The following is a 19,872-nucleotide window of genomic DNA, read 5'->3' as shown; positions in this document are numbered from 1 at the left end:
ATGCCCTACAAATTTTTATTTTATTGTAGAATTCATAATATATCACTACATTGCAGCATCAAGGTATAAAAGTGAGAAAACAAATTTACTCCAAAGAAAAAACTTTTTCTATATATAAATTATTTTGAAAACCCAGACATTGAATTTTTTGAGTCTCTAGTTCATGAAACTAGAATTTTCCAGCATCTATTTTTTAACTTAAAATTATCCTGAATGGTACTCACCCTTGAACAGTATCGATTTTCATTTCCATTTTCTTTTGCATCACAGGTAAGAACTACTTACCTCAGGGTAATTGTGAAGGTCCTTGTGATTATTTGTGAAGGTCCTTGTGATGTAGAAGGGCTCATATAGATTCAAGGGGAAATTCAGCAGAGAATCTAATCTAATCTACTAGGATTAGAATCTACTTAATCCTAATCTACTAGGATTGCTAGTAGTTTAAATTACATCATGCTCAGAAAATATCTGGACTTGAAAATAGGTAGAGGTAGATACCTCAGAGACTAAGTACTTTAAAATCAGTCTGCAAATAAATACTGGTTTCTCTCTTTTTTCCAGAAATAGTGATGAGGTAATGCTACTGCATGCTTTTTTTCCACAGCAGTGTGTGGTTGTTTGGGCATTTGCCTTAAGAACAGGAAGTCTGATTTCTGGTTATACCTCTGCCCCAGAGGATCACAGAACAGCAGCATGGTTTAGGTTGAGAGAAGACTCTGGAGACCATCTTGTCCAACCCGAGGATTTGTGGATGATGATTGGCAAAAAACCTGAGCCTAGCAGTGTGTGCTCACAGCCCTGAAAACCAGTTGTGTCCTGGGCTGTATCAAAAACAGCATGGCCAGCAGGGTGAGGGAGGAGATTCTGACCCTCCACTCTGCTCTGATGAGATGCCACCTAGAGTGCTGCATAGCGTTCTGTTCCCCTGGCACAAGAAGGACAAGATGGAACTGTTGGAGCAAGTCCAGCCAAGGTACTGAAGCATGGTTCAAAGTCAGGCTGAGAAAGCTGACTCTGTTCAGCCTGGAGAAGAGGTTTTGTGGAGACCTCATAGCAACTTTCCAGTATCTGAAGAGATCTACAGGGAAGCCAGAGGGGGACTCTTCGCCAGGAACTGTAATGATAGGACAAGAAGGAAAAGCTTCAAGATCAAAGAGTAGGTTTCAATTAAACACTAAGAAGACATTCTTTACTGTGAGGGTGATGAGGCACTGGCACAGGTTTCCCAGAGAAGTTGTGGATGCTCCATCCCTGGAGGTGGAGCTCTGAGCAACCTGATCTATTGGATGGAGGTGTTCCTGCCCATTTCAGAGGTGTTGAAACTAGATGATCTTTAAGGTCCCTTTCAACCCAAACCATACTGTGCTTCCATGATTTTCACACACACAAGAGCTAACCAAGGATTACTCATAAATGCTTGGGTTGTTTTTCTTTAGCTTGGGTGTTATTTCAGGAGGAAAATCACCAAATAGAGAAGTAAGGACATTTGCTGTATAAAGAAATAGTAACAGTTACAGTAAAGAGCGTTTAAATACTTTTTCCAGTTGCTAATCTTCCAGTAAAGTCATGATTTGCCTCTCTGAGCAACTTCTCGTATAAGAGGCCTGTTACTTAAAATCTCTCTACCACTGCTGTTTATCACATTTTTTCTGAAACTAAATTCTGATCTGAGAACATAACTAGCAATTTGAGTTCTCCAGGAGGATTAAGCTCAGGGATGTCTGAACTTTAGGTCTCAGACAGGTGTGGCTAAAGGAGTAGGCAGTCAATTCAGGCAAAACAGCAAGTGTATAGCAACAAACCTTATCCACTTGCAAACATTTTTACACTAAACTTCTGTTTTCTGTTTTTTTCAGATGTCTAGGCATGTCAGGAGATATTTTCTATTTCATATTCTTGCATTTAACTAATAAAATTCAACTAAATGGCACAATGTAGGCAACCAACCATCCAGGAAATTCTCAAAGCCTATGTATTGTCAAAGTTTTTGGATTATTATAGAGGATGTCAAAAAAGGGGACTTTTCAACTTGTCCATAAGATGTAAATTGTAGGTGATGAAGAAGCCCCTGTGGGTTACTGTAGATTGGCTTTCTGCTTAAAATATTAACTTGTCTTCTGTGCACTATATTTCACATGTTTAAAAAAGTGGCAGCTTGGTGCTTTTCCCCCCGACAGATTACGTCTACTGCATTTGTAACATACCAGAAGCAATTATTGTGGCACTGATATGCTGATGTGATGAAAGTAACTGTTTCCATGACAGGATTCTACAACATTCCCAAACATTTATTGTCTACTATCTGACAAACCATGTGGCTTTTATTTTTCTTCACAGAGAAAAAAAAAAAACAAAAAAACCCAAAAAAACATAGAAGAACAGAAAAAAAATATAAAGAATGGAAACAAAACAAAGAGATAAAAGGGAAGAATATCAAGAACCAGGTGATGATGCAAACAAAACGCTATAGAGATGAAGAGAAAAGAGATAATTGAACTCAGGGAAAATACAATCAGATTATATTTTGAAAGCACTTATTTTGTGTATCCAGTACAGATATCTCTAATTTCAGTGCAATATGCAAACATAAGATAAACTTCATACAGTACATACTGGAAAACTTTATTGAGTCTGTCATGCCAAGCACTGTATGTTACAGAACACTTCTTAATATCAGATAAGCTACAAAGTGAGCAGATTCAGATCTGTGAATGGAAATTATGTTAAGTGCACTCCAGCTATAGCTTTCTTCCTTAGGCTTACAGGGCTAGGAAAAGTGAATCATTCAGAATTAAATAGCCATTAACATAATAATTCAATTTTTGGGATTCTAATGAAGTAAAGGATCCAAATAGAGAGGATATGTATATTGAAGCTACATTTATATGAATGTTACGAGTATCTTCATCACATTATATTCGTTTGAGAATTAATTTATCCCGTAAAAAATAGAGATTGAGGCACAAGAGGTAAGGTGATGAAAGAATGTTACACTTTAACAAATTGAAATGTTTAAGAGAGAACTGCTGGTATTTTTCCAAGGGTGATGTAATACAACTCAATAATAAAGTAGCCAATCTGCTAAAAACCTGCTGAGAATCTAAATTGCAGTATTTGGAGCCTTATTTCATAAGAAAAAACCCTTTCTGAGGCAATAATTCTTGGTATCCACTGAACCTCGATTTCAGTATATGAAAATATTGGAAAGAAGGTTTTGAACACTATAATAAGTTAGAAGATAAAAGAGAATTGGTTAACCCCATAAATTTGGATTTTAAGTACACTTTTAAAAAATCCAGACCAGGAAGATTTCGAGGAGTCAAAATAGTAATTAATGAGAAATAAAATAGTACATGGATCAGACTCTAGACAAATATGTTTTAAAGAGAATAATTACAAAATATTGTGATATTTTGACTCATGTCCCTCCCTGTTCGTACTCATTCAGGTGCAGTCCTCATGAGTTGCAGAGTTACAGGAGTCTGTGGGAAGCATTGAGACAGAATGATTGCTCAGAAATAATAACCAAAAGGGATTTTTTAGTGTCCATATATTTCACTACTTTCTTTAAATCTCTGGTGTATTTTCTTGAGTAGAATTCTGAAGACCAGAAAAAAAATAGCAGAAGCCTCAATATGGAGAGGATTCAAAATTCACATTATTCTTTTTTAATACTTGATCTCCCAGCAGTAGAATAAAGGTCTAGAAGTTGGACTTAAAACTTCTAATTAGTTAAGAAATGAAAAAATAACAGTAAAGAAGAAGCATCAGTTTTGAATGCCAAATCCAGGAAGTAAATCTGTTTACAACATTTCAGATGCTTGTGGCGGGGAGGTTATAGAAGCAGTCTGACATTTCAGACTTGATCCTGGAAAACTAAACTATGATTTTCTCTGGTAGAAAAGTCTGCACTATTATAAGGAATTCATTAGTACTCGAGAGAAAATACTTAATTAGCTCCCAAATATTGTAGTTCATTTGAAGGACTTCTGGAGTTTTCCATTGTATTTAATGAGATTAAACACTCAGAGAAGTGTTTCTCTTCCTCAAAGAGAAAAAAATGAAAAGATACTTAGAAAGTAAAACTTAAACTGAGATTTTATAGAAGTATTTGGTGCAATCTGGGTGACTTTTTCCTGGAAATAAAACAATCAAAAAGAATTAGCTATTAAAGTCTGTGATATATGATCCCCTATTTAGCTGCTGCTGCAGAAGATGCTTTTAGTGACAAGATACACTAAATGGCATTCTGGTATCCTGATTCCATGCAATATTTTTTAGAAGCTGATGCAGTCAAGGGTTTGTGGTAAGTTTTTTTTTGATATTCAGTATTTGAATGGGTGCTCATGGTTTGACTGATTGTTACTCAGCTGAGGATTAGTTTCAGGTTTTTTTCTTGTGTGGCTATTATTTATTGAAAAATTGTTTTTTTCACTATTGTTGTAAAATGATCATGACCACACAAGCCTGAGCTTGTCATCCTAAATTTTCTAGTAGTTACTAGAGAGAATTAGGCAACCTTCTTGCTGTGGTTTACTGCATGTGCTTTTTAAAAGTACCTGCCATAGGATAAGATGAAATACTCTCTGGATGATCCATCCTTTTGGCTGCAAAGGAGTTTGGTCCATCCAGTGTTGGTCATTCTATAGGTGGCCTGTCCAAGGCTAGGCTGTGGATGACTATCTCTGATATCAGGAGAAAGAACAAATTAATCCCGCTCTACCTCTGCATAAGCAAAGGATTAGGACCTTGTAACTTGTGTAAATTACAAGAAATTGAAGAAATGTATTAATAGGCTTTGTGGTGCAAGGTGTCACAAAATGAAGCTGTTGACTGTACAGAGAAAGATTTTTACTCTGTGGATTTAGTTTTTAATCACCCATTTAGACATTGGCTAATTTAAAGAACTATAGCCAAAACCTGCAGCCCTTCCTCAAGCAAGCTCCCAGGACCACACATTTTAAATTATAATATGAATTTTGTGGGCTAAATATTTTGCTAGAATTACTAAAGTAATAAAAATAATAATATGCATAAACTGGATTTGTGTTCATTTCAATAACCAGATTGTTTCCTTTATGAAGCATTATTATTGTTTAAAGCGTTATTTATTTGCAGGAAATGGATAATTTTATGCCTTGCCCTAACTCCATATTTGAGCAGTTGAAAAATACTTCCAAAAATAATTTTAAGGGGTTCAAATTGTATTTCCTATTTTTTCTGGCAATTTACAATTTATGTAGTGAGCATAAATCATTGGCAATCCTTGAATCTTATGAAAAATGCACTCAAATAGTTGAAACTAAACTTTGTTTTCACTTTTTACTGTTACTACAGCTGCACTAACATTGACTCCATCATCATCCAGAAAATTTATGTTGTCAGCTGTCACATTTAAAATCTGTAGTGCAGTCCACAATTTTCTAAATGTTTACTAAATCAGTTCAAATGTTTATGAAGAATTGAAATGTTGCATATGGTCTTAGAAGTTAGACCATTTATTAGCATCATAAAGGGGTAGGGTTATGTTGGTTTTTCTTTGGGGCTTTGGGTTTTTTTGGGAGTTTTTTTATTACATGCATAAAAACTTTACAATAACATCTGGGACACACTCTGTGAAGACACTGAGCCAAATCAGTTATGAACTGTGTGGTCAGCTAATTACTACTGTGTGTGTTTTACGTGTAAAGTGACACAAAATAGTGCTAGCTTTATATTTGCACCTTGCAATGCATAATTCAGGTGCTATTGAAAATATCACAGCTTATTCAGTGATTAAAAATTAAGTCTTAACAGCCAGGATTGATAAAAATTGTGAGAAATGGTAATTGGAAGTAGTCACTTGGGTTGTCCTTTAACTTGTGTATCATGAGTGTATATATGAAGAAAATGTTGAGTAAATTCTGAATAAGCTGGTTTCTTCCGAGTTAATGTGTTCCATTAAGCTAGATTCTTCTAAGTTATTGTATTCCAAAATTTAAAAAGACACAGGAATTAATTGCATTTAGTACAATAGAACAGTAAAGGAAGTAAGGACTGGTATTTTTTTCTCTTTTCCAAAAATGGTGCTTTGGGTCCTCTGACCATGACATACAATCAGACTATATCCCTCTGAAACATTCAATACTATAATAGGACCGCCTTATTCCTAATAAAAAATAAACCAGGGATATAAGCCTGAAAAGTTGTAATTTTCTTCCTCTACTAAAAGAACCACTTCTCCATGGCCATCAGTTAAAAACTGTATTTATGTCCCAGACCTGAAAAATTTTCATATGAATACCTCTTTTAGGGCCATTTGTTCAAATGTGAATGTATATGCAAATGTTTAGAGGCTCAGTGTTAAAAAAACAGCCAAAAGTGATTGCTGTAGAATACCTCTAGAGACATTTCCTTACAAAGCTGCTGCTTCATAAATTGAAGCACATGTAATCACACATTAATTCTGAGCTGCTATATGTAATTTCTTTGTTTATGTCCTGTGCCTCTTAATGGGTTTTATGGTGCAGTTCATAGTACATAAAAGCATTTTGAAATGTATCACTATTTGGCTTGCATCTGTCTTTGTACAGAATTCAAATACTGGTTGATATACTTGAAAGATAGCAATATTTTTTCCATAAGAAATAGATAACAAACTATGTTGTGTAATTATTATTATTATTATTATTATTATTATTATTACTATCACCTTTTATTTGGTTTCAGAAACTAATAGCAATGTCTGTTTTGTTTATAAAGACACATCCTGATTATCTAAAACTCCTGATTATCAAGATAATCAGATCTTTATAATTCAGTTCAATGATGTTCTTTTTTCTTCTTTTATTACAGTCCATTCTAAATTACTTCAAGTTGAGATATTTGGTTGGCCTTACAGTAGTGAATCTTTTATATGTAATTAGAAATACCATGAGATAAACTCAACAATTCAGTTTTGCACAAATACATACAGTTTGAAGCTGTGTGTGTCTTACAAATACAGACAGAAACTCAGAACTCATATTTTCTGGTATTCTGGAATACTTAGGGCTCAAATACACATTTTTTCACATTGCTTTAGACTGCCCATTTTAAAGACTACACTGTGTAGTTTAGCATACTCAGAATTATTTTGAGAATATTGTGATTTATACTGTTACTACTTTTCGAGGTAGTAAAACCAGTCTAACACCTTCATGTCACTATAAGTGAGCCTATATTTGGGCTTATGGAAAGAATAAAATGTAGATGAGCGTTTAATAGACTTGGAAGAAACATGTTTTTGTATGTGAATGATAAAGAAATCTACAGTGTTATGCAGTGTTAAGCCAGCTGGAATCAGTGCACTGGAGAAGTTTAAAAATCCAGAGATTGCTGGGATGTGGGGATTTAGTGAATTTCTCTGTACTGGGAACAGTTAAAGAAGAGGATCTTGGAGTCATTGTAGTGACTCTGTTGTACTGGATGATTACAGTATGTGAAGGTTTTCCTGAGGAATAAATTTATACCAACTTTTACCCATTGTTTTTGTACTGGCAGAGAGCAAATAGTATTGGCAGGCCAGAAGAGCTGCTTTAAAAAGAAAAAAAAAAGAGTAATCCCTGTGGGACGTGAAAATAATCCCCATGTCTTCTTACAGGGTAGTGTAAATCAGATTTGAAATGTTAGTATGAAATGATAAGGTAACAATGTGATGTGTTTGCTAGTATGTTACTGATAGCTCCATAGGTAACTTGAGAGAGTTATTGAAAGTTAAGTGGTTAAGTGGACCTTCATTATTGTAAAAGTTTGGTTATATTTTTTAGAGAAGTAACTATTTTCTTGAACAGTTCACAATTTAATAGTGGTTTTTTGGCATTAAAAGATATTAAAAATAGTTTTTTCTGTAGTATTCACTGAGAAAAGGATATGTATTACTTGTAACTGTAACTGGGCACTAAATACGTGGAAAGATTGGGGGATTTTTGTGTGTTTTTTTGTGTGGGGTTTTTTGGGGGTTTTTTTGTTTGTTTTGGGTTTTTTGGGGGGGTTGGTAGGGAGGGAGTGTGTTTGGGGGTGGTTTTGGTTGTTTTTTAAATCAAATGTGGAAAAAAGATCCTGGCCCTATTTACACATTTTGGACTTGGCTTGGAGAATCTATTTCTGGAAGATTCTCCTTTCTCTCTCTCTCTCTCCCCTCTATTCTTTGTGTTTTCTCTCTCCCTACAGTAATGATTCTGTTTTTAACAAATGGTTTTCTTTGCAAAGAGACAGAATAGATCAGCCTTAATATTATGAATGATAGGCATGTACATTTTAGCACAAACATCCAATAAAAATAAATACATCTGCAGTGAACATGGTAAATTATATGCAAACTTACACTATAATAATAAACAGGAAACAGCAGCATCTGAGTCTGCAACTGGCTTCTCAGGAGGCTTCATGCTTCCAGCTGTGGTAGCAGCTGTGGATCTGGCTCTGGGACTCCTGCTGAAATAAGTTGACAAAGGGCTGATTACAACATGGAGTTCAGTTTCTGCTTGGATTCATTTTCCTTTTAACACACTTAAATTAAGTGTGTTTAAGTTAAGAAATGTTTGCTCATTTACCCTGTTTGTGGTTTTATATCCTTCACTTCACAGGCACTGGGCTGATGTAATTATCACCATTCCTAGTGACCTTGATCATGGGGACCTTGTACTGTCTATTCCATTTGTGGAACACTGAAATTTGGTTTTGGCATACTGGAAGAAATTGAAAACTCTCTTCCTCTTCCTTCTCCCTCACCATCCCCAGAGACTGTTCAGCATTTTTGTGCAAAATATTACACAGTAAAGTTGATGTGAGTTTTTTTGTTGTTGTTTTTGTTGTTTTTGTTTTATGTGCATAGGGAACAATTTAGTAGAAGATTGATACTCATCTGCAGTGAAACCTGCAGACAGACAAGAGACTGGGTGGATTTTGCAAGGTGAAAAAAGTAGAAAACTTTTTGTCACTTTTTTTAAAGGGAAAGATTCTGATTTCTCAAAACTTGAGTGAGCAAAACAGTATATACCTGTGAGTTGCTAAAGCAGCTGTATCAATGTGTTCACTTGCAAGTCTTTCCATCTCTGGCTTCATAGGCTGTTTTCTTTTTTTATGTGCTGAAGATGTAGTTAAGCTATGTCTGGCCTTTATTCAGCAAAGATTTAAGCACATACTTAGAATTAAACACTTCATTCCAGATTTCACTTTGTGCACTCTCAGATATTTGCTTCTGCTCTCATACTGTGGAGTGTCTCTGGTGAATATTCTGAGACTGGGACAGTTTTTTCATTATGGTATATTTTTTTCTTTCAGTCCTGCTATCTTTTTAGAAAACAGCTGTATTCTCCAATTTAATTGAATTCACAAATTAAATCCCAATTGCTTCTGTAATTTATTGCTCAAACTCTTCTTTCCTCTGCTGCTTTTCTTCACATAGGATCTTGCTTTTACTCCTAAGAAAAATAGATACCATATCCTCTTCCTTCTGTCCTTTCTCCTCCACTGTCAGAGCAGCAGAAGTTTCTTGTCTACTTTCCATCTGTACCCCCTCCACTTGCCCCAGTGACCCCGTGTTCTGTTCTTCCTCTTACTTCTTCCCTCCCTTACTCTCTTTCTTAACCTCTCGCTGTCCTCTGGCTCTTTTCCACTTGCAATATAAGCAAGCATTTGCCTCTTAAAAATTGCACCTTTGACCCTACTTGGTTCTTCATATCATATCTCATCGCCTATCTCTTCTTCATTCCTAAGCTCATTGAAGGTGCTGTTTATAATTACTGTCTGGAGACCCTCTTCTGTGATTCCCTCCTATAACTCCTACACTTTGGCTTCTGTTCCTTGCTTGCAACTGCAACAGCTCTCACCAAACTCCCTGATGACAAGATCTCAGAAGCAGTAGTCTATCCTCATTCTTCTTGATTTGTCTGCAGTTGACCAGACTATTCCTTTAACTTGTGTCTTCTATTTCTCTCTGTGGCTCTGTCTTGGTAATTTTCTTCTTTCCAAGTAGTTCTGCAGAATGCCCTTCAAAGTTGTTTCCCGTGTTGGACTAACGTGGGTGGAGGTCCTGGGGCTCTGATTTGATTGCATTTTAATGCCCTATGGGTTCTTTTGTACCCAAATATTAAAGAAAATTATAACAGCCGAATTAAAAATAACAAATAAATAGCTTTGTTTTGCAACCTATTTCCTCACACATTCACTTAATGGTTTATAAACACACAAATGCAATTACAAAGCATTTCATTCAGCACTGCCTTAATTCTAGATATACTGGCAAGTACTCAGACCAGGCACATGATTATCTTTGCTCTTTCACACAGACATGTATGTTTTCTTTCACGTGCTTTGTGTACCCCCACTAGCAGTACTCAGTGCTTGCCTGCATATGTTCCAGCTTGCATGTAGTTTTCTGCAACTTCCTATAAGAATACAGCAAGACCTTTTCAACAAGAATTCTACAGGGCTTCATCTTAGGCCCTGTGTTCTGCAACATCTTCATAAATGACTTGGACATAGGACTGGAAGGTATACTAAGCAAGTTTGTAAATGATACAAAACCGTGAGGAACTGTCAGCTCCCTTAAAAGCAGGGAAGCCCTGCAGAGAAACATTGACAAGTTAGAGGGCTGGGTGATCACCAGCCATATGAAGGGATTGTGCCAGGTTCTGCACCTGGGATGGGGCAACCCTCGATGTATGGACAGCCTGGGGAGTGAGATGCTGGAAAGCAGTGCCCCAGAAAGGGACCTGGAGGTCCTGATTGATGGCAAATTTAATATGAGCCAGCAGTGCCCTGGCAGCCCGAGCAGGGCCAGCCCTGTCCTGGGGGCATCAGGCCCAGCATGGCCAGCTGGGCAAGGGAGGGGATTGTTCCACTCTGCTCTGCACTGGAGCAGCCTCACCTGCAGTGCTGGGGGCAGGTCTGGGTGCCACAATATAGGAAAGATATTTGTGAGAATTCAAAGAAGGGAAACAAAGATGGTGAAGGGCCTTGAGGGGAAGCTGTATGAGGAGCAGCTGAGGGCACTTGGTCTGTTCAGCCTGGAGGAGACTGAGGGGAGACCTCACTGCAGTTACAGCTTCTTGTGAGGGGAGGAGGAGGGGAAGGCACCGATCTCTTCTCTGTGGTGACCGTGACAGGACTCAAGGAAATGACATGGAGCTGAGTCAGGGGAGGTTTAGGTTGGATATCAGGAGAAGGTTCTTCACCCAGAGGGTGGTTGGGGACTGGAACAGGCTCCCCAGGGAGATGATCATGGCACCAAGCCTGACAGAGTTTGAGAAGCATTTGGACAATGTTCTCAGGCACATGAGGTGACTCTTGGGAATGGTGCTGTGCAGGGTCCAGGAGCTGGAGTTGGTGATCTTTGTGAGTCTCTTCCAGCTCAGCTTATTTTGTGATTCTGTCTGCTATTTTATGTCCTCTATTAAAAATGCTTATCCTGATACATGTCTGGAGTGCACTTTACTCTTTTATAGCTACATTTTAAGTATTTTGCTTTCAAATTTAATGTTATCACCACATCTCTACTTTTTATTCCAACTCATTAAATGAAAATACTAGAAAAAATTCTGCCAAGCTCATTCTTGATGAACTCTACTGAAAATTTGTTTTTTTCATTCTCTACAGGATTTCATTGTCTCTCTGGAAGAAAGTTCTTTTCCTGTCAAATTCTTTCAGTAATCCCTATTTTCTCCAGTTTAATATTGAATATCAGATGCCCAGATAGATTACATCTACCATATTTTCCTTGTTTAAAATGTCAGTTTAGTCACAATGGTGTAAGTATGCAGAGAGTTCATAATCTCAAACAGATTTGTGTATTGTAGTAGGCAGATTCCTCAGGTCACCACATACTTTCATACCCCAGCAGGCCCAGCTGAATTATGTGAGCTCAGGCAAGTTACTGCTCTCTGGTGTGAACCACAGGGAGTATTCTGTTGTTCTCTAGATACCTTTTGGCCTGCTTTTACTTTTGTTTGTCCTACTCCATTCCAGATGTCATTCATGCCACATTATCACTACCAAATACTTGTCTTTTTGATCTGTGTAGCTTTTAGGAACCTGTTAAGATATGTAAGTAAAGGGAACATGTTCACACACTTATTATATGTTTTGCATTTACTTTGTACTGTTCTTAATCACTTTGCAAAATGTACTGTGTCTGATATTGAAAATAATGTCAGTAGGTGTATGCAGTCACTAGCTCAAGGCACTGTAATATTATGTAAAAAGGAATCCTTTGGGTCTGAAATCCTTCATGCTTAGTTTCATTTGAAAAACTGCATGCATAAAAAATATTAAGGAAATTATCCTTCATTGATTTTGAGTTATGTGTCACTGAAAATCGGGACAGTGTTTAACTGTTAACAGTAGCTGCATTTTTATCTTTAATGTAGATATGAAAATACAGAATTTTAGAATTTAAACAGTGACATCTAAATTGGGGCTGATAGTTAATGAATTCTGTGGCCAAGTTTCAAAAACCTGGTTTTCATAATGACATTGAAATCATGCCTAGTAGGCATCTGGATTAGAATTATGAGCAGGATGTAATGGACCCAACCACTTTTGTGGAAACCAAATTCATTTCCATTTCTTTGTCAGAGCTAATCAAGCTCTTTTTAGATTTAAGGTCTGCTTCATTCTTACCACTAATTCTGGTGAGCCAGGACCATGCTTTCATATAAGGGATGAAATATACGCTATGCATTAAAATATGGAATTTTTTTTCGCAATTTGTTTTTGCGTGTTACTGATCCTAATTTCACATTCTATCAATCAGTTTCTCCTTCAACTGCAAAGAAACAATACATCCTTTACCCCATGGACCTTGACTACGTACAAACTGGCATCTGTTCAATCCCTTTTGCATTATACAATGTATAATTTTACATTATATTCTTCAGTGTTGAGCGAAAGGGAATGACGGGAGATCGATGAAGGCTCTTGTTCTCTTTTTAAGCAGTTGAGCAACCTCCCACTGGGATTGGGGCTCTGCAGGCCTCTGAATCTGTTGTAAATCCTTTTACAGTCACACTTTTGATTTTGACTGGATGTTTCTGGTTAGTTTAACCATATTCCTGATCATTTTAAGATACACAATTAGAAGTTTAATTAGAATTTCATGGCTCTTAATTGTCATTAAAAAGAGGAAATTTAAACTGAATTCTATGCTAATAGAGCATTTGGGCTGAACAACGGAAGTTTGGTTGTGGCTTTCAGTTTTTATTCTTTGTGGATCCAATAGCTGCTGAGGGACACAGTTTGGCTTCTCAGTTTCTTACTGTCCCAGGGCATACCTAAATTACAGCTTGCAATGGAGCTATAATTCTTATGGGGCACTGGGACAGAAATGCCAGAACAGAGAGACAGAGTGAAAGCTTCCTCATTCACCACAGTTCTGATGAGATGATGGGGTTGTCCATGGTTGCTCACTATGATCTGGGTAGGTAGTACAAGGAAGAAAGTGACATCTTCTTCTGAATACTTTGTGAGAGCAAGGCAAGGCAAAGTTTGAGCTGGCTCTTGCAACTTCAGAAGGAAATACCAATAAAAACCGAATCTCCTACAACATTGTAAACTTGACCGCATTGCCAGTCTTTTACAACTCGTGACATACGGAGCATAATTAAAGCTATGCATCGCTATTCCATGATCTGAAAGGAAAATTGATAAACCTTCTGTTTTCATCTGATGTAACTTTAACTTTTTATTCAAATCTTTATTCAGCATTGACTGGTTTATATGTTCAAAATTATATTTAACATATTTTTTGATGTAACATGGATGAATACAGATGTATATAAAACAGAACATTTTGTGTTCTTTTTGTTACAGGTACGTGTCCTGTGCCTTGGGATGCCCATATGAAGGAAATGTTGTACCAGATAAAGTGGCAGAAGTAAGAGTGAATTTCTGGATTGTTAATGAACCAAAAATACATTTTAAAATGTCTATAATTAGTTTTCTCTACCTAATCATAAAAAAGATCTTTAATGGATAAAATTTAAGGAAAACAAGCAAAAATCCTAACTAATGCTAAAAATTGGTGCATAACTTCACTTAACCATATACAGTCAAATGTGAGAAAAATAGTATATTTTGATTGTTATCAGTCATGAGAAAAAACATGCACTATTTCATCTAGAAAGAAGGTAAGAAATTATGTAAGGAAATAGACTTAAGCACATATGTCAGTGGACAGTTGTACAAGAGGGTTTCCAGCACAGCTTCTTGCTTTTAAATCCATTTCATGCTGGAATAAACACACTGTGCTTCAGGTGAGGGTCATGTGATCGACACATGAACCAAAACTCATCCCCAATATAATTTCTTAAATTGCTCTAGTGCCATGATGGAATAAGTTGCATCTTCCTTCCCTGTCCCTTTTTTTCCCATTTAGAATAAAGGATAAGGAAGAAGATCTCTTAGTCCAGCCTTTTTCCAGAAGAGAAATGAGTGAAACACAAGTGTAAAATTTTGCAGGAGGGCAAAGAGGGCATCAAAGCTTAAACGGACAGGTAAAAAAGAAAGTGGAATAAAAATTCCAAGAGGCTTAAGGCAGGACATGCCGGCCTTCCACCTAGAGACAAACTTGTCTTCTCTGTTACACTTAATCACCTATTTTTGTTGATCTAGCAGAATATCCAAACCATTATTTTTTAATTTGTAGCACTAGCAGCTAGTCAACATTTATCTGATGTTTATCTGTGTGGGTGGTTTTCAAGTCCTGTTCTCCAGATCCTGTTCTCCTGCATCTTCTTCTAGTATACACTCCAGATTAAATTTGTGATAATACTTCTCCCACACCATCCACACATACTCAGACTCTTTTGGAAAAAAAAAAGAAAAAGAAAAAAGAAAAGCTAATTTGGAAGGTGCCCAGTATTTCTAAATTTATTGCTTTAATATGAAGTGAGGGATAGAAATGACACAGCTTTAGTTACAGTAGTGATGACATACTGCTTACCATGTTCCCCAACAGGCTTCTTTCCATGTGTTGCTTGTTTTTTACTGACTCTCCTTGCACAGAAGAGATCCTTCTCAGTATACCATTGGGATTGCTGTTTAATGTTCCAGACCTGCAAAATTTTACTCACACAGCTATTTTATTCTCTATATTCATCCTAATGTATTCTTGCATACCTGTATACCACTGTGTATATGTTCATGAATAAAAGCTACTGCATTAAATTTATTAATTCCATCCCTGATTCAGCAAACTCTGCTGTGTATATAGAAGCATCTAGTGTATTTTATGTAAATACATGCACAGAATCAGCATTATCAAAATTACTGTCTGAGTTGCTGAACTCCTTCAGAGTGCTGCTGCTCTGGTCATCATCTTATTGGGATGTGAGCATTTTGACTCTCTGTGTATTGCAATTAGTAGCTATGATTGAAAGATTTAGGCAGTTTCTCCTGCAGCCAGTAACAGTGGCCATTTTTATATTTTTTTAAACAAAAGATTTTTTTAACTGAAGCAAAAGCAGTTAGAAGAGGTGGATTATTTTAAACTACATGCATTATTACAGATTGTCACAGACTACATTAATTTCTAGCATACTAGATACATAACTACACATAGTAATCTAGTGAGTGCCAAATTCAGATGCCTTCAGACTTGTAGAATTTAACAGGTATATTTGTATGGTTCTTTAAAATAAACAAACAAGCAAACCGTTTTCATATCCTAAAATAAATTGCCTAGTCTTATTACTCTACTGATTCTTGAATGGAAGTCACTGTTTAACCATTTGTCATTTTGTGGTTTGAGTCACTGCTTAACCCTTTATCATTTTGCAGTTCAACTTTAGGCATATAAAGCTTGAAAGTTGTTGGAAACACTGTATAACATCCTTGAAGCCAGTTGTATAATCCATTATCATATAATTCCATCATATCCTGGGCTGTTTTTATCTTTCTGCCTGCTTATTTCTTACCTTAGCTTCCTTTTAACCTAAAACAGTGAATTAAGTAGATTAAATATTATCCAGGACACATCCTGATCAAATTATAGAAAATGTCTCTACTCTTGTTTGAATATTGTTGCATCAATAAAGTTTTCCTTACAGCACAAGAACTGCAGGTTTTTTAGATTGTTAGTTGGATTAAATAGATTTATATAAATAAATCTATATATATATATTAATAATAATCTATATAAATAGATCTACACAAATAAATCTATAGCTGGATTATCAGCTTTCATATTGAATATAAGAGTATAGTTTTAGATATTATTTCCAGGAGTAGGACTGTTTATGTGCTTAAGATGTTGCAGTGCTGCTTCCCCAGTTCCCATTTTGATCAATATTTGCTGTCAAGGGGACAACGTTCCCAAGGGAAGTAGCACAAGACTCATGCATAGCAAAACTGCTCAATGCTGCAGAGCACAACCTTGTTCAATCAACAAAGCTGCAAGCTCATAATCACATCCTGATTACATAGAAAAAACAGTGTGTTCTCTTCTCCCACACTCTCCTCCCAAAAATCCACATTGAAAACTTACAAAACTATAGCTAAGAAGTTGTCTTTTACTATGGTAGAATAGAAAATTCAGTACAAAAAACTCCCATTCAGCTTCCAAGCATATTTATTCTTCTTTAAAATAAATATATATCTCTTTTTAAGGATCATGTTAAGTTTAGATCATGACACGTCAGTGATGATGCTCATCTTGTTAACAGCTTCACACTCTCCTGAATCTTTCAGAACTCTGCATTCAGGAAGCTGAAAGGCCTAAGGACTGAGCATGAAAAAAGTGAATGCAATATGATTTCTTGCAGTTTATATAGCTCAAGTTATGACTAAGATACTCATCTAGAAAAACTTTGAATCATGCATTAAAAAGAACAGGAGAAAAAATGCAGTACATTTCTTTGCCCTGATCTTAAAGAAACACTAAGGTTTGGAGTTTAACTGAATGTCATTCACCACTAACTGCAGATGATCCTTTTTTTTTTTCTGTACAACAGTAGTCTAGTTTAAATGCCTGCTATATTTTGATGATATAAAAATATCATCAAAATATATGTCATCAAAATTTCTGTGAGATTAATCCTTTGCATTCCAGTGAATGTCCCTTTCTTAAAATGTATGTTGAATTTATGTGTGTATGTATCAGGTAATCTGAGTTTAAAGCACAGTTCTACCACATTTGCAATAGTCATAACACTTCCAAGCCTTAAGCAGGATGATTCAGACCATTTGAAGTTCTTTTTCAGCTGTTTGAATTAAGCAAGCAGCAATACTACTCCAGCACTTCCGAGACTGCTGGTGCAGCACTTTGTCCACTTCCTCAGGCATGCTCGCAGCAATCCCACTGATGAAGTCCTGGAATTGTTTTAACAGCAGACTCCAGTGTGACATAAGATGTCTTTCTGGAACAGGGTTGTACTTTTTCATTTCTAAACAGTTAGTTTCTAAACTGGGATTCCATTCCAGTGGAGCAGTCTTTTGGGATCTTTCATACGCAGTGGGGAATTCTAAAAGGGACAAACATACTGAGCAGCTGAAAATAAGGTGGAGTCATTCCAAATAAATCCAACAAAAATAAGATGGAATGATCCTGCATTCAACTCCTGAAGCAATATTTTCAGTGAAAACATGATTTTGTGCTTCTGAATATGTTTCCATGCAAAAATTATGGAGCCAGACCTCAGTTTTCACTCATGCAAAGAACTCCTCAAATACATAATTCCAGAAATATTTAGGGCTCTGCTTACATAAATAAGACCTACTTGTAATAGTTTTGTTTGATATTAAGATTTTTTTTTAAAACTTAAGGACTAGAATGTTAATTAAGTTGCAGTTTTACTTTGTTAGTATTTTAATGTTTGATTTCATGAAAAACAAGAAAAATTAATATTGATAAATTAATGTTGATGGCAGCATGTTAAAATTTCAGTTTCCATTGGATTTTTTAAGTGCTAAGAGAAAAATCAGGATTTTTGTTATTTATTTTTTATTTTTGCTGGCTTCATGTAATATGCAAACAAAAGGACAGGTCTTTATCCTGCACAGCTTGTAAGCTGAAAAGTACATGGAGAAAACCAAACAGCTAGGAAGTCCCCAGAGAGAAGAAAATGTTAGGAAAGGGCTTGACAGAAACTTAATTCATAATGTTAAAATCTGGATTCTGTGGGAAAGTCAGAAAGCAAGCTTTTGATGGATTTTACTTGGTCAGCAATTCCATGTATAGAAAGTAGCAGAACTGTAATTTTAAAAAAAGAGGATCTGTGGGATGTTCTTCTTTGATGGCAGTTTTCAAGAATGAATATAGAGTGTCTGATAGATTGATCCACCTCACTAGGTCAAAACCTAAAACCTGTACAGAAGTATGTCCTCTATAATGTATGTTCTTGACCTCATTTTATACTCTTTTATCTTGACCTCTTGGTGTTTTTCTGTTTCTAATCAGGTATCTAAGCGGCTGTACAGTATGGGCTGTTATGAAATCTCTCTGGGAGATACAATTGGTGTGGGGACACCTGGAAGTATGAAAAAAATGCTGGAAGCTGTTATGAAAGAAATTCCTTTGAGTGCTCTTGCTGTTCACTGTCATGACACGTATGGCCAGGCGTTAGCCAATATCCTCACAGCCATACAGGTGACTTGGTTTCTTATTTTATATATACAATAATAGTATGCTTATTTTAATTCAATGTGCAATTTTAAAAAATCCTACCATTAAAGAAATCAGTATAAGAGTAAAAAGGCACTCACTAAACTTCAGCAAAGTATTGCTCACACATCAGATTGTCTACTGGTATTATTGCTGTTGCTTTTAACTGTAAATGTTAAACATTATCTATTAATTACCGTCAATTCCATACAAAATCACTAAGAAACAGTGATGATTATTATATTTAATTGACAATAGATGAAGGAGGGACATTAAATTTTTTTTTTCTGGTATCTCACATTCCAGTTTTCTTATGAACAGCTGTGTATGTTTGTTTTCCACTAAACTAAAATTTCTGCTTTATAGATGTATCTGAAAATAAAATGGAATAATATATAATTACATATTGATTTCAGAAGGATAAATATAAAATAATGGCAGTTATGTACACAGAAGAGTCTAGATAATTTTATCACTATTCATATGCCTTCATTATTCTTTTTTGTTTATCAGTTATGCCTTCCAAGTAAGATTAGCAACAACTTTATATCTTATTTAATCAGCTTTCAAATCTGTGCCTAAATAATCAGAGTTAATTTCTGTAAGAAGTTTTTTCCCTTATGTTAATATATTTTTCAGAATAGGACACAATGCAGAAAACAGACTGCAAGTTCTAATGTAGTTTTTGTGAAGATATAATCCTGGGAAATATATTAATATGCATATGCCTTCCTAAGGAGATTTACTTTTACTAAGCATTACAGAATCAGAAGCTATTTACAAATTGTAGGCCTTTATTGTTCTATTTTATACTTAATGGCATCTTCTGTTTCCTTGCAATTCAGTCAGTCCTTTTGAAGATCAAAGTTTCCTTTGTCTGACTTGTTATTTGGGCAGAGCTCATACTATGTTATTTAGATACAATTGTGTTAACAGCATTAGTGGTCTTACACCACAAGACAGAACAAGGAAAATTTCAATATGGAAATCCACAGGTATTCTATTAAACAGGGAATGACAAAATCTGGTAAGAAAGGTTCTAACTTTTACTCACAGCATTCAGTATTCACCCTTACTCACTTATACTGTTGCAAATGTGTGTGTATGTACCATGGGATAAATAAATTGCTAATTTCACAGTTAGCTTCAGTTGCAGATGCAATAGCTAAAAGCATGAAAACCCCTGAGCATGGGAGGAGCTGGCCATAAAAATACTTGAAGCATTGTTTTTTAAATCCTTCCTTAAAATAATT

General features: G+C 35.8%; 1 protein-coding gene across 2 annotated transcripts in view; it reads left to right on the top strand.

The window, feature by feature from the left end:
• The window catches only part of HMGCLL1 (3-hydroxy-3-methylglutaryl-CoA lyase like 1), a 78,550-nt gene that overhangs the window by 28,055 nt on the left and 30,623 nt on the right, over nucleotides 1-19,872 (top strand). For both annotated transcript variants that reach the window (XM_086876112.1, XM_023922473.2), the window contains exons 6-7: nucleotides 13,831-13,894; nucleotides 18,416-18,604. In XM_086876112.1, the coding sequence (XP_086732238.1) occupies nucleotides 13,831-13,894; nucleotides 18,416-18,604 (253 nt within the window). The remainder of the gene's footprint in view (nucleotides 1-13,830; nucleotides 13,895-18,415; nucleotides 18,605-19,872) is intronic.

The sequence above is a fragment of the Cyanistes caeruleus genome, chromosome 2 (genome assembly GCF_971803275.1).
Source record: "Cyanistes caeruleus chromosome 2, bCyaCae1.hap1.1, whole genome shotgun sequence".
Lineage (NCBI taxonomy): Eukaryota > Metazoa > Chordata > Aves > Passeriformes > Paridae > Cyanistes > Cyanistes caeruleus.
Note: the sequence above shows the minus strand (reverse complement) of the source record. Positions and strands in the feature narration are given on the sequence as shown.